Source organism: Amblyraja radiata, chromosome 5 (assembly GCF_010909765.2).
Source record: "Amblyraja radiata isolate CabotCenter1 chromosome 5, sAmbRad1.1.pri, whole genome shotgun sequence".
Lineage (NCBI taxonomy): Eukaryota > Metazoa > Chordata > Chondrichthyes > Rajiformes > Rajidae > Amblyraja > Amblyraja radiata.
The window spans coordinates 102,389,593-102,405,355 of record NC_045960.1 but is presented as its reverse complement, the minus strand read 5'-3'; the positions used below and the strand labels follow the sequence as shown (position 1 = coordinate 102,405,355).

The 15,763-nt window shown below is 44.6% G+C and overlaps 1 protein-coding gene across 1 annotated transcript; it reads right to left on the bottom strand.

Moving 5' to 3' along the window:
• Positions 1 to 3,837: 3,837 nt before the first annotated feature.
• On the bottom strand, positions 3,838 to 11,277 carry sdhaf4 (succinate dehydrogenase complex assembly factor 4). Its single transcript, XM_033021908.1, has 3 exons — positions 11,135 to 11,277; positions 8,657 to 8,824; positions 3,838 to 4,710 (listed from the first exon to the last, which is right to left on the bottom strand). Exons 1-3 carry the CDS (start codon positions 11,196 to 11,198, stop codon positions 4,601 to 4,603), a joined length of 342 nt encoding a protein of 113 aa, XP_032877799.1. The 5' UTR covers positions 11,199 to 11,277; the 3' UTR covers positions 3,838 to 4,600.
• Between the last annotated feature and the right edge of the window lie 4,486 nt (positions 11,278 to 15,763).

The window sequence follows — 15,763 nt, the reverse complement described above, 5'->3', positions numbered from 1 at the left end:
ACGCAAGTCCACTTCGTCAGAAGGCAGTGGCGCGGGGGCGGAGGGAACGAGCGGGTACAGGGCATGGGGGGAGGGGGCACACAGGGCAGGGCAGGGCAACACTCGCTATACCTCCTCCTATGACTACGTCAAAGGAACCTGACAGTCTTTTCAGGTGTGGCAGAGGTTCACTTGCACGTCCTCCAACCTCATCTACTGTTCCAGGTGTGGACACCTATATATCGGCGCTACCAAGCGCAGGCTCGGCGATAGTATCGCTGAACGCCTCCGCTCAGTCCGCCTAAACCTACCTGATCTCCCGGTTGCTAGACACTTTAATTGCCCCTCCCATTCCCACACTTTCACACCTTACACTTCCTTATCTATGTATCTCCCTCTCCCCGGACATCAGTCTGAAGAAGGGTCTCGACCTGAAACGACACCCATTCCTTCTCTCCAGAGATCCTGCCTATCCCGCTGAATTGCTCCAGCATTTTGTGTCTGTCCCGACTTCATTCAGGACAGATCATCCCTACATCTCTTCAGGAATGCAGAGATGGGCCACACCTGTGCCAAATATAACAACCCCTAGAGTGCCTCAAACCTGATAACGAGATTGTTCCTGGTCGTTTAGAGCAGCAGTGGTATTGCTCTCTCACAGCACCAAGACCAGGGTTCAATCCATGTGGTTTGGCTCCATGCAGAGCCTGATGCGCGTGCACACACACACAAAAGTGTCCATCAGGATGAGGGCAATGTTGGACACTCTTTTACCCCCCCCCCCCCACCCATTATCTGTGTACAGTGGTCCGTCAGACCCACCAACCGGGTGAAGTCTTCTCTGGAACAGATTATCCACCTCTCTTAAGCTGTGCTGTAGCTGGCAGGAAAATCTCAGGCAACTTTGTGCTGTTCAGGGATACCATCATCTACATGCAGGGCAAAGGGTTGGACGCCTGCTGGTCAGCTTGGATCAGAAGGCCTTTGATAGTATATAATACATGCACATGATGGATATGCTCTCCAAAATGGGCTTTTAGGAGGGAATCAGAAATTGAATCTAACTATTCCAATCACATCTTCCCCCCTTTCCACCATTCACAGAGACCGCTTCCGCCGCAACTCCTTGGTTCACTCATCCCTTCCAACCAAACCATCCTTCCCCAGATACTTTATCCTGCAACCACAGGAGAAGTTAAGATCTGTCCTTATACCTCCTCCCTCAACTCAATCCAGAGACCCCGACAATCTTTCCAGGTAAGGCAAAGGTTCACTGTACCTCTTCCAACCTCAGCTACTGCATCCGGTGTTCCCAATTCGAGGACTGACAAATCTCTCTGGTCTCATTAGTTCATAACTTCTAATAGCAGAATTAGGCCATTCGGCCCATCAGGTTTACTCTACCATTCAGTCATGGATGATCTATCTTTCCCTCTCAGCCCCATTCTCCTACCTTCACCGCATAATCTATGACACCCTTACATTGTCTACATTTTCAGATTGTAGAAGAGTGGGAAAAAAACATTAGAGGTTATTGGAAGAATATATTTAATGATTCAGGAAATATTCTTGATACACTTTTTAAAGCTACTTTAGGCCCAGAACCAGGGTCCAGTTTTCAAAGGGCAAATGCAAAACAAATTTCAATAATGTTTATATATTTGCCATTGACAACCTCTTTCAGCAAATCTTTGTATTATATTTGCACAGGCAAAACTAAAATTAGCTTTCATTTGTGTTAAAATACATTCAAACTGAGACATACCAAGACCATAACAGCTTTACCAGAGATATTGTGTCAGGTGCAGAGAGTCATTCCTGCAAGCAATCCGAGAGAATTGTTGCTGAGAAGTATAACCATATAGCCCATTATCTACAGACACACATGCTAAACGCAAGGATACAATTATATCATCTTCGGACTTGGATGTTTTCACCTTTGCTTTTTGGAATTTTTAGTTGACCAAAGTAGCATATGAAGAGATAAAAGCTGAATTTTTTTTAAACTGCTTTATTTTATGCCAAAGGAACATTTAGCAATTTAACAGATTCATTCATTCATTCAAATCAGCTTCTGACAGCTTTATTGTGGTGGCCGGGGATTTTAATCACACCAGTCTTAAGACTGTGCTCCCAAAATTCAAACAATATGTGGATTTTGAGACAAGGGTAGAGAGCACCTTGGACTTGGTTTACACCAACACCCCAGAGGCTTACAAGGCAGCCCCCCGCCCTCACCTGGGCCACTGACCACATTTCAGCGTTTTTAACACAAGCCTGCAGACTACTGCAAAAACAAGCCAGAGCGGAGAGAAAACACGCCAGGGTCTGGCCAGAGGGAGCAGCCTCAGCACTACAGGATTGCTTCCTGCACACTGACTGGGATGTGTTCAGGACAGCAGCATCCTATGATGACCTCATCAACATCGAGAAGTATGCAGAGACTGTAACCAGCTACATTGCTAAGTACACCGAGGTTGTCACTGTCATTAAAACCTTCACTGCATGTGGAAATGAAAAGCCATGGATGATAGCAGAGGTGCGCTCGCTGCTGAGGGCCCGTGATGCAGCCTACAGAGCCGGTAACACAGCTGCTCTTCGATCTACCAGGACTGCACTCAAAAAAGGGATCAAGGCAGCGAAACATGCCATGCAGAGAAAATCCAGGGACACCTCTGTGACACAGAAGACACCAGGAGGATGTGGAAGGGAATCCAAACACTGACGGGGTACAAGGCAAGGCAGCAGGTAACTGACACCGACACTTCTCTTCCAGACAAACTGAACAATTTCTTTGCACGTTTTGATGCAGCTAACACCACACCCAAGGGGAGAGCCAGCCCCTGCTCACCATCTGACCAGCCAGTCCTGATCATAGACTCAATGGACACGCGGAGGACCCTGTCCAAGGTCCACACCGTGGAAAGCAGTCGGACCCGACAACATCCCGGGACGTGTGCTCAAGGAATGTGCTGATGAGTTAGCAGATGTGCTAACAGACATCTTCAACATCTCCCTTCGTCAAGCCATTGTCCCCACATGCCTCAAAACTTCCACAATAATCCCAATAGCAAAGAAATCAGTTGTGGCCTGCCTAAATGATTACCGCTCTGTCGCCCTGACCCCCATAGTAATGAAGTGCTTTGAATGCCTGGTTAAACCTCACATTACTGCCAGCCTCCCCTCATCGTTAGACCCCCTCCAGTTCGCCTATCGCCCCAACCGTTCTACAGAAGTTGCCATCTCTACTACGCTGCACACAGTACTCACTCATCTGGAAAACAAAAACACCTACGCCAGAATCCTACACATTGACTTCAGCTCAGCTTTTAATACTATCATCCCACAGAGACTTGTGGAGAAACTAACCCTGCTGGGCCTCAACACCACCCTGTGTCACTGGATCCTGGACTTTCTGACAGAGAGACCACAGTCAGTCCGTGTTGGCAAGAACACCTCAAGCTCGATCACGCTGAGCACTGGCTCCCCTCAAGGTTGTGTGCTCAGCCCGCTGTTGTTCACACTGCTCACACATGACTGTGCTGCCAGATTCAGGGACAACAGGATTATTAAATTTGCAGATTACACCACAGTGGTGGGACTCAGTGGAGAGGAGGAAACAATGTACGGGAAGGAAGTGGAACAACTAGTGGACTGGTGTGGCAACAACAACTTGGAACTAAACATTCGACAAAACCAAGATGATTGTCGACCAGGAGGTCGCAGCCCAAACACACACCCCTCAACATCAGTGGCACCAGGGTGGAGAGAGTGGAGAACATAACGTTCCTCGGCCTCACTCCCCACCAACATCCTCAGGATTTGAGGTAGCATTTGAAGAGATTAAAACTGAATTTAAAAAAAAACTGCTTTATTTTATACCAAAGGAACATTTAGCAATTTAACTGATTCATTCATTCAAATCAGCTCCAGTGGATCAACAGCTTTGTAGCTCTTTCATGCCAACAAAGAGTCATTCAGCACGAAAAAGGATCTTCGATCCAATTCGCCCAGGCAAACCATTCACGCTAATCCCATTTACCTGTGTTTAACCCATATCCTTCTGAACAGTGGAAACCAAAATGAGTAACAGGAAACAATAACGGTGACATAACACAAAGAACACTCTACAGGGACTGTTTTTTCAAGCCACATACAATCAGTGTGAAGAACACCACCCAATGACTGCACATACTTGGCAATTGAATATCTGTATCACATGGGGCAGAGCCTATCGCGACTGAATCACAGTAGGTGTGGCTAGAAGCAGCTGTCTGAAATGCAACACACACTCAGCTGCCTTTGTACTAAAATGTCATTAGCACACATATAGGAAGTGCATGCAAGATCACCAACTCATCTAGAAATTAGGATCAAATCTCTGAATTATGAATACAATAATTTTTTTAATTATATAGGTCATTTGCTTCAAAGAAACTGTGAAGCACTGTTCTACCTTTCAGCGAACTGAGTAATCCCATGAAACAGTGTATCATCTATTCCAAATTACAGACCTCTACCGATCAACATGAACAAAGCAGCATTATCAAGTCAGAGCTGGATTTGTACATGCTAACCACAAAATATTCAAGCAACATCTCACTTATGCACAATAGAAACGCTAGAAGTCAATACAGCGTCCCCTTCGCTCCCAGTCTCCATAACGAGTAGGTTCTGGGCCTCTTGGCCCATCCTTTTCCTTTGTGACTGGATTGATGTTCTCAGGAAACCCTAGAAAACAGAATATCAGATGCTTAATTTCCTATTGTGCAACAAACTGTCCTCTGGAGAATGGCTGTGCAAACAAGATATATGACAGGTCAGAACACATGGTTTAGAACAGTCTAATTCTGCTCTGTCATCAAGTATTGAAGCCTAATCTTTAGATATTTGCAGCCAGAGAGTTGGGAGTTTAAGGTATATTGTAACAAGATGTGAAATTGAATGAAATTAAATGTAGCATTGATCACAAAAATTCAAATACTGGCGTAAAAATCCAATTTATTTGTTCATTTATTCCCTGAAGAGAAGTGCTCTTCAGGAAATAAATTGTCTGAAGTACAGTGAGGCACAGCTACAAAGAAAAATCTTGCTTGCAGCAGCACCACAGGCATATAAACTCAAAAAATACACAATAAATAAATTGTACATAAATCACTTTAAATTCTAAAAGAAAAACTTTGCAAAATCATAATTTGAAAATAATAAAAATCAAGTCCTAAGTAGTGCAAGCGGCAGGCTGAAATGTTCTATTGTCAAGATAGGGTTAGAGTTGCATAGGATGGTTCAAGAAAGTAGCTGTTCTTGAATCTAGTGCTGTGTGACTTAAGACTTATGCACGGTAGCAGTAAGAAGAGCTCATAGTCCAGATGGTGGGGATCCCTGATGATAGATGCCACCTTCTTGAAGCAACGCCTTGTAGATGCGTTCAATGGAGGGGAAGCCCATGGTAGACCAGAATGAGTCCACCACTCTCTGGACCCTCTAGTGTAATTGCAATATCAGGTCACAGTGCAGCCAGTTAGGATACTTTCTAGACAACATCTGTAAAGTTTGAGTCTTCAGAGACATACTGAATCTGTTTAAACTTCTAAGAAAGCAGAGATGCTGACAAGCCGTCTTTGGGATTGCATCTAGCTGACGTTTTGGGTCAGGATCTTTCTTCAGATTCCTTGGATATATTACACTTTCTACCCTCATCCAAATCATTAATATAGACCATGAACAAGTGGGACCCCATTACTGATCAATGCTGCACCCTACCTGTCACAGCTTTTCACCCCAAAAGTGATTGTTGTTTGCCCCTTAACCAATCTTCAATCTATGTCAGCAAGTAACCCCAATTCCATCTGCTCTTTAACTTCCCGTGACATTGTATGAGTTGTAAATGTACCCTCCTCTACCATGTCCTCTGGCAGCTTATTTCATATACCCACTACAAAAACATGCACCTTTGATCCCCTTTAAATCTTTCCCCTCTCACCTTAACCAAAGACCTTTAGTTTTATGTAGGAAGGAACTGCAGATGCCGGTTTAAACAGAAGATAGACGCAAAATGCTGGAGTAACTCAGTGGAACAGGCAGCATCTCTGGAAAGAAGGAACGGGTGACGTTTCGGGTTGAGACCATTAAACTTGCCTATCCTTGGAAAAAGGACCGTGACCATCTAATGGCAAAAAAAACCTCCCATCATCACCACCTATCCAACTCCCAGGTGTGGTCTACCCTACAGACACATCGACATAATGGCAAATATATCATGCCAATTTACTTCAATTTGTACTCAATTTTTTAACCGTTACAAATTCTGCTGGATTTAGAGCAAAAATAGAAATGCTAGAAGAACTTAAACAGTCAATCAGCATCTTTGTGCAAAGAAAAATCAGCCAACATCTCAAGGCAATGTTCCTTCCTTAGAAATGGGGGGTGGGAACTGGTGGGAATCTAACCAAGAAGGTCCTGTGCCTTGTGATGCCTTGACTACTGTAAATTGGAGAAACAAAGAACTACATAGCAGTCTGAAGACTTCAGAAGGAAACAGGCCCTTCGGCCCACCAAGTCCGTGCCAACCAGCGATCTCTGCACACTTATGCTAACCCACACACATTAGGGATAATTTACCAATATACCAAGCCAATTAGTCTGCAAACCTTTACATCTGGAGTGTGGGATGAAACCGGAGCACCCGGCGAAAACCAAACAAGTCATAGGGAGAACATACAGACAGCACCCATAGTCAGGATTGAACCCTGGTCTCTGGCGTTGTAAGACAGCAGCACCACCGCTGCACCATCGTGCAGAAGGGCTTATATCTGAAACATCACTTCTCCATGTCTTCCAGAGATTCTGTCTGACCCACTGAGTTACACAAGCATTTTGTGTTTGTTTTCTACTATTAAGTTGCTGTCTGCAGTCCCAGTTTTGTTTTGACAGTGAATGAGGCGAAGAGCCAGGGCTGTTTAACTTGGCATTGTGTTTGGCAGAGAAATGGGCCTGTTCCTATGGTACTGTTTTATGTTCCGGGGGGTGGGGGGGGTGAGGGTTTGTGAAGCATGGCATCTGCTCTATCATGCTGCTTTCATCCACACAGTTGCGTTAGGGTAGCACTTCTACTTGCTGTTCATACAAACCAACATACATTTGGGGACGTTAAAGGAAATTCTGAAGCAATTCATTGTCATTAAGTTAACTATAGGTAAGATTTCACATTTCATTAAGGAACCAGTGCATTAAAGACAGATCAGTGTTTTTTTTTTCAAGATGGCGGAGCTGGCTTAACAGCTGCGGCCAACCTGCAGTCCGTCTGGTTTTTTTCTTTCTTTTTGTTCATTTGTCATGTTTTAGTTAATTTCCTTTTATTAAGTTGTGTGTGTGTGTGTGGGTGGGGTGGGAGAAACATGTTTTGGTCTCTTCCTTCGGGGGATGCAACTTTTTTTCTGTCGTATTCCCCATCCCCGTCTGCGCCGAGGCCTAATGGCAGAGCTGGCGGCCTCGGAGCTGTGGCAGCGGCAGCAGCGACTCGACTCGGCCCCGGAGTTGTAGCGGCGGCGGCAGCAGCAGCGGAGACCCGACTCGGCCCTGGAGCTATAGCGGCGGCAGCAGCGACTCGACTCGGCCCCGGAGCTGTAGCGACGGCGGCAGCAGCAGCGGAGACCCGACTCGGCCCCGGAGCTGTAGCAGCGGCAGTGGAGACCCGACTCGGCCCCGGAGCTGTAGCGGCGGCGGCGGCAGCAGCGGAGACCCGACTCGGCCCTGGAGCTGTAGCGGCGGCAGCAGCGACTCGACTCGGCCCCGGAGCTGTAGTGACGGCGGCAGCAGCAGCGGAGACCCGACTCGGCCCTGGAGCTGTAGCAGCGGCAGCGGAGACCCGACTCGGCCCCGGAGCTGTAGCGGCGGCGGCGGCAGCAGCGGAGACCCAACTCGGCCCCGGAGCAGCAGCGGAGACCCGACTCGGCCCCGGAGCTGTAGCAGCGGCAGCGGAGACCCGACTCGGCCCCGGAGCTGTAGCGGCGGCGGCAGCGACTCGACTCGGCCCCGGAGCTGTAGCGACGGCGGCAGCAGCAGCGGAGACCCGACTCGGCCCCGGAGCTGTAGCAGCGGCAGCGGAGACCCGACTCGGCCCCGGAGCTGTAGCGGCGGCTGCAGCAGCAGCGGTAGCGGAGACCCGACTCGGCTCCGGAGCTGTGGCGGCAGCAGCAGCGGCAGCGGAGACCCGACTCGGCCCCGGAGCTGTGGCGGAGGCAGCGGCAGTGGAGAACCGACTCGGCCTCAGAGCTGTGGCGGCAACGGAGATCCGACTCGGCCTCGGAGCTGTGGCAGCGGCAGCGACCACCCGCGGAGTTTGAACCGGCCCGTTCGCAGAGCACGGTTGAGCCGCGGGATTTACCATCACCCGGTGGGGTCACAATATCTGGAGCCTGGATCGCCTCGGCGCAGAGGGAGAACAAAGAGGGAAGAGACAGAGACTTTAAGATTTTGCCTTCCACCACAGTGAGGAGGTGTTTGGTGAACTCACTGTGGTGGATGTTAAATTTGTGTTGATTGTGTGTTTTTGTCATTTGTTATTATATGTATGACTGCAGGGAAACTAAATTTCGTTCAGACCAAAAGATCTGAATGACAATAAAGGAATCTAATCTAATCTAATCTAAATCAGTGCTGGGAAAGGAAGACTCACTTTCCAGGAGATCTCCTCCCAGAGGGTCATGTTGTGGACGATCAAAGCGGCCAACGGGTGTTTCAGGCTTTTTTAATGGCTCCTTTTTGAGTCCCTCATGGCCCACAGTTTTGGAGCTGAATGAGCTCCAGGTGTTCCAGAGCGCAGAACCTGCATATGGAAAAACACCTACAACAAAGAAAATCAAAGTATTATCGTGAAGATACACAAAAGGGTGGAGTAATAGCGGGTCAGGCAGCATCTCTGGAGAAAAGGAATAGGTGACATTTCGAGTCCTTTTTCAGACTGTGAGTCAGGGGGAAGGGACTTTAGATGTAGATCTAGTTGTAGATGTAGAAACTAGATGTTAAAGATACAGCATGGAAACAGGCCCTTTAACATCGAGATCCTGCTGACCATAAACTACCCATTTACATTAATCCCATTTTCACCTCTCCACACTCCCATCAGATTCCACCATTAATCTATACACTAGGGTCCAATTAATCTACGAACCTGCCTGTCTTGGGTTGTTGGAGGATGCCAGAGCACCGAGGGGAAATGCATAGATTCATTGGATGAATATCCAAACTCCACACAGCCGACATTTTGAGGCATTAGGAAATTTGACAACCAAAGAGTGACAGTTTCACAGCTAACAGAGCTGCTCTCACAGCTCCAGTAGCCCAAGTTTAATCCTGACCTGGAGCTCTCTATGTGTAGATTGCAGGTTCTCCCTCCCCCTGGACATTAGTTATTGATCATTTGCAAACCCAATGGATAGTTCATGAGATTTTAACACAAATGTCAAGTAATTTGTCTGCAATGGAAGGAAAGCCTGAAATTATGGTGGCCACTGAAATTGGAAAGAACCCACTGAGCCAGTACACACCAGGTATGGAAGAGGGGCAAGTAATTGACTCAACAGCCCACTGTCTGGACCTGCAGTGAACAGCCACTCTGACTACTCGGGAACCTGCCACCCGAGAGGCTCACACCCCCGATTAATTCACTACCAACAACCCCCTACAGGGCAACAACCCCCCCACATCCACACACACAGGGCAACTGCACCCCCCACCCCCACCCACCCAACCCCCTTCCTCCACACACCTTTAGGAGTATGTTGCCAGGACTAGAGGGTCTGAGCTATAGGCAGAGGTTGAGTAGGCTGGGTCTTTATACCTTAGATGAGGTGTGATCTTATGGAGGTGTATAAAATCATGAGAGGAATGGATCGGCACAGAATCTCTTGCCCAGACTAGGGGAATTGAGGACCTGAGGACATAGATTAAAGGTGAAGGGGAAAAGATAGGAGATAATTTTAAGATAAATTTAAGAGGAATCCGAGGGGTAACTTTTTTACACAAAGGTGGTGGGTGTATGGAACAAGCTGCCAGAGGAGGTAGTTGAGGCTGGGACTATCCCATCATTTAAGAAACAGTTAGACAGGTTCATGGATAGGACAAGTTTGGAGGGATATGGACCAAGAGCAAGCAGGTGAGACCAAAGATACTAGAGGAGAGCTCCTCTAGTATCTTTGGGTGGGACCAAAGAGTATCTTTGGGTGGGACTAGTGTAGCTGGGACATGTTGGCCAGTGTAAACAAGTTGGGCCGAAGGGCCTGTTCCCTGTTGCATCACTGTATCACTCTATAGAAACATAGAAACATAGAAATTAGGCTAACATACCATTCGCTTTCTTCACTGCCTGCTGCACCTGCATGCCCACTTTCAATGACTGTATTGCTATAACACACACATGGCAACAACCTGCCTCACCTCCCACACACATGTGGCAACATCCCTCCATCCCCACACAAGGCATAGAAACATGGACAATAGGTGCAGGAGTAGGCCATTCGGCCCTTCGAGCCTGCACCGCCATTCAATATGATCATGGCTGATCATCCAACTCAGTATCCTGTACCTGCCTTCTCTCCATACCCCCTGATCCCTTTAGCCACAAGGGCCACATCTAACTCCCTCTTAAATATAGCCAATGAACTGGCCTCAACTACCTTCTGTGGCAGAGAATTCCAGAGATTCACCACTCTCTGTGTGAATTTTTTTTTTCTCATCTCGGTCCTAAAAGGATTTCCCCTCTATCCTTAAACTGTGACCCCTTGTCCTGGATTTCCCCAACATCGGGACCAATCTTCCTGCATCTAGCCTGTCCAACCCCTTAAGAATGTTGTAAGTTTCTATAAGATCCCCCCTCACTCTAAATTTTAGCGAGTACAAGGCGAGTCTATCCAGTCTTTCTTCATATGAAAGTCCTGACATCCCAGCAATCAGTCTGGTGAACCTTCTCTGTACTCCCTCTACGGCAAGAACTCTAAGGCAACACTACCCCCACCCCATACAGGGCAACAACAGCGTCCCCTGCCTTACCATCTCCTCCAACTACAGGATCCCTAATATCCCCCCCACCCACATGCCCTGGCACTTGCCCTCTGGCTCTTGCCCTCTGCCCGCCCAGCGCCGCCCGCTATCTCACCCAGTCTAGGCCCGACGGCGTCCCGAGCCGCCAGCGCGGCCCACAACCCGCGACGCCCGGACATGGCAGCGCAGCGGACACGTGACGCGGGGCGGAGTTACAGCGGACACGTCACGCGGGGCGGAGTTACGGCGGACGCGGGGCGGAGTTACGGCGGACGCGGGGCGGAGTTACGGCGGACGCGTCACGCGGGGACAGCGCCGACGCGGCGGGTGGGGCACGTGACCCAAAACAGCAGCACGTCTTCGGTTTGTTCTCGGCGCGAATCATGTGTTTGTGTAGAAAGACCCTCCCATTGTCAGTAGCAGAGTGGCGCAGCGGAAGCGTGCTGGGCCCATAACCCAGAGGTCGATGGATCGAAACCATCCTCTGCTAACGTTTTCCTTTTTTGGCAAACAACAAGTGAGAGGCCAGCCATCGCCAGCCAGCTGCCTCATCAAGTATTTTAAAGCAGCCGCGCTTCCCAGAGTTTGAGTGAAGTATATTTAAAGAAAGTAGGCAGGGGTGGAGCGCCAGAATTACCACATTTTATCCCTTTTCTTTTCCACTCTCTGATTCTGTATCTTTTCGATTACAAGAGGGTGAGGGTGCAAGATTTAATGGGAAGCAGAGGGGTATTTGTTTTTCACACAGAGGTAGTTGAGGCAGGTGGTATCGTAATGTTTAAGAAACATTGGACAGGTACATGGATAGGACAGGTTTAGTGGGACATGGGCCAAATGCACGCAGGTGGAACTAGGTGGGCATGTTGGTCGATGTTATGACAAAGGGCCCGTTTCCACACTGTATGATTTTATGACTTTATAATAGATCTCTCTCTTTCCCTCTCCCCCTATGCGTTCTCCTCCTAATTGCATTTCCTTGTCAATTCTTGTCCTCTTCTCCCCGTTTTACCTCTGCCCACTGGGTCTCTTTAACTCGCCCGACACTAATTTTGCAACAGAGAACATGACATCACAAGTAAATAGAATGGTAAAGAAGTTGTAGTCGAGGCATTTAGATCAAAGATACTAGAGGTGCTCCTCTGGTATCTTTGATTTAGATTAAGGGCCAGGAAAGGACACAATCTGCTGGAGTAACTCAGCATCTCTGGAGAACATTGAGAGTTGACGTTTTGGGTGGAGGCGCTTCTTCAGACTGATGGGGGGTGGGGACGGAAATAAAATAGAAGATAGTAAAATAAAAAAAATTCTAGATAACTGTAATCTTCCAATACTGGACCTTTTGGAACAAGAGGAACTAGGAGCTCAAATTACAATCAAAGAAATAGGTGAAACAATAAAATCGCTGAAAAATGGCAAGACACCGGGACCAGATGGTTTTAATAATGAATTTTATTAAAAAAATTCATGAGATAACGACCTCTTATTTAATTTAATTTATACTCCCATGCTTTTAAAGAAAACAAACTACCTGAAACACTAACAGAATCAACTATTACGCTTATTCCAAAAAAAGATAAAGATTTAGAAACATAGAAACATAGAAATTAGGTGCAGGAGTAGGCCATTCGGCCCTTCGAGCCTGCACCGCCATTCAATATGATCATGGCTGATCATCCAACTCAGTATCCCGTACCTGCCTTCTCTCCATACCCTCTGATCCCCTTAGCCACAAGGGCCACATCTAACTCCCTCTTAAATATAGCCAATGAACTGGCCTCGACTACCCTCTGTGGCAGGGAGTTCCAGAGATTCACCACTCTCTGTGTGAAAAAAGTTCTTCTCATCTCGGTTTTAAAGGATTTCCCCCTTATCCTTAAGCTGTGACCCCTTGTCCTGGACTTCCCCAACATCGGGAGCAATCTTCCTGCATCTAGCCTGTCCAACCCCTTAAGAATTTTGTAAGTTTCTATAAGATCCCCTCTCAATCTCCTAAATTCTAGAGAGTAGATTAAGGGCCAGGAAAGGACACAATCTGCTGGAGTAACTCAGCATCTCTGAAGATCCGGGCTCATACAGAGCTATATCACTTTTAAATACAGATCAGAAAATTTTAGCAAAGATTTTAGCAAGAAGATTAAGCAAATATATTAGTAAATTGATAAACCCTGATCAAACGGGGTTTATACCCAAAAGATACTCATTTATGCTGCTGCACCCGCTGAGTTTCCCCAGCAATTTTGTGTACCTTTAATAATCTGAGACGCCTGTTTAATATAATGTACTTGCATAAAGTAGAGGAGGAAGATATATCAATTATTTCTTTGGATGCAGAGAAAGCATTTGATCAGGTAGAGTGGCAATACTTATATAAAGTACTACAAAAATTTAATATGATGAGAATTTTATAACATGGGTAAAATTATTATATGATAAACCGATGGCAAGAATTTTAACTAATAACATGTTATCTCAAAAATTTCAACTATCAAGGGGTAATAGGCAGGGATGTGCATTATCACCTCTGCTATTTGCCCTTATGATAGAACCCCTGGCTGAAAGTATAAGAATTCATCCGAATATTCAGGGCTATAATACCAGGGACTCAAAGAATAAAATCTCATTATGTGCAGACGATATACTTTTATATATTACAAAGTCATAAATGAGCATACCAAACTTATTAAACTTAATAGAGGAATTTGGGTCTTTTTCTGGATATAGAATAAACTGGAATAAAAGTGAAATCATGACATTACAACCTCAAGAACCTACACACTTATTGAAGTTCCCCTTTAAAATCAGAACAGAAAAATTTAAATATTTGGGTATTCAGATTACTAGAAAATATAAAGCATTATTCACCGCTAATTTCATACCTTTATTAAATAAACTTAATACGCTGATTAAATTTTGGAAAACACTTCCCTTATCATTATTAGGTAGAATAAATGCAATAAAAATGATCTTCCTACCACAATTACTATACCTATTTCAGTCTATACCGGTATATATACCAAAATATATATTTTTTAAATTAGACTCTAATATTACTAATTATATTTGGGACTATAGATCACATAGAATCACAAAAAAACACTTATGTAAACCAAAAGAGGTCGGGGGACTTTCACTTCCGAATTTTATGTATTATTACTGGGCAGTGCATATTAAGAATATGATTTATTGGTTGGATAGTTCTACCCAACAGACAGAATGGATAAAAATGGAGAGGAGGATTGCCATCCTTGTAATATAGGAACGATCCTCTTCTCCCCAAAAAAACTGAATAACACAATATATAAGAAGAACCCAATTATATATGGTACAATAAGAATTTGGAAACAAATAAAATTATCTTTAAAATTAAGAAATCTATCACTGTTAATGCCAATAGCGAATAACCCTTTATTTAAACCATCTCTTATTGATAAGACATATAACCAATGGGAAAGTCTCGGAATTAGAAGGATCGGGGATATGTACGAAATAGGAAACCTACTATCATTCCAACAATTACAATTAAAATTTAAATTGAAAAACAACCAATATTTTAAATATCTTCAGATTTGCGATTTCATGAAAAAATATATACAAGGATATCAAAAAATAACCTCTGAAGTATTGGAAGAAGCAATGAATATTGAAGCTGACTCACAAAAATTAATATCATATTTATATAATAGTATTCTAAATATAGACCTATCATCGACAGAGGTACTGAGAGAAGAGTGGGAACGGGAACTAATGATAAAAATCACGAAGGTTACATGGGAAAAATACTTGATATATATTCACAAATGTTCAATTAATGTAAGACATAATCTAATTCAATTTAAAATTGTACATAGATTATATTATTCAAAAACAAGATTGAACACATTTTATCCAAATATATCCACCACTTGTGATAAATGTCTAGCCCAAAAGGCAACTATAACACACTCCTTAGTTTCCTGCATAAAACTTTATAGATTTTGGAATTATATTTTTGAAATATTTACAAAATTATTCAAGACAAGAATGGAACCTAATACGGAAATGATTATATTTGGAGTAATGGAAGATGGGAATAAATTAAACACATCTCAAAATCTATTCCTTAACTATGGTTTAATAATAGCAAAAACATTAATACTTAAATTTTGGAAGGGTACATCAATACCAACGCTTAAAATGTGGATTGCAAGTATGTTGGACACCGCTCATCTTGAGGAAATGCGATTCCTCCTAATGGATAAATCAGACCAATTCACAACGAGTTGGTCTCCATTCGTCGTTTTTTTGGAATCATATGGTGCAACACAATTGTAAAAGAACTGTTTCAGGACTGGACGAGGGTTGGTCAAGATTATAAATAATGATCTCCTTTTATTTTTTTTTAAATTTTATTTTCTCTATTTTCTCTTTCTCAACTTTCTTCATTTATTCGTTTTCTTTCTTCACACACTATATATTTCACATCTTTCTATCCTTTACTATCTAACTTCTTTTTCTTATTCCAATCTTTTTTCAATGTAACAAAACAAAAAAAAGAAGTTGTACATAAAATGTATTATGAAAATATATATTAGGCACTTGGTGCCATACGACTGTACTTACTTCTAATAAAATAAAAAATAAAAAATAAAAATAAAAAGATACTAGAGGTGCTCCTCTGGTATCTTTGATTTAGATTAAGGGCCAGGAAAGGACACAATCTGCTGGAGTAACTCAGCATCTCTGGAGAACATTGAGAGTTGACGTT

Excerpts from the sequence above, each read along its gene's own strand:
- sdhaf4 (XM_033021908.1), bottom strand. The coding sequence starts at position 11,198 with ATGTCCGGGCGTCGCGGGTTGTGGGCCGCGCTGGCGGCTCGGGACGCC. Across the intron at positions 8,825-11,134 it reads CGCCGTCGGGCCTAGACTGG|GTGTTTTTCCATATGCAGGT; the intron begins GTGAGATAGCGG and ends TCTTTGTTGTAG. Across the intron at positions 4,711-8,656 it reads GGGAGGAGATCTCCTGGAAA|GGTTTCCTGAGAACATCAAT; the intron begins GTGAGTCTTCCT and ends TCTGTTTTCTAG.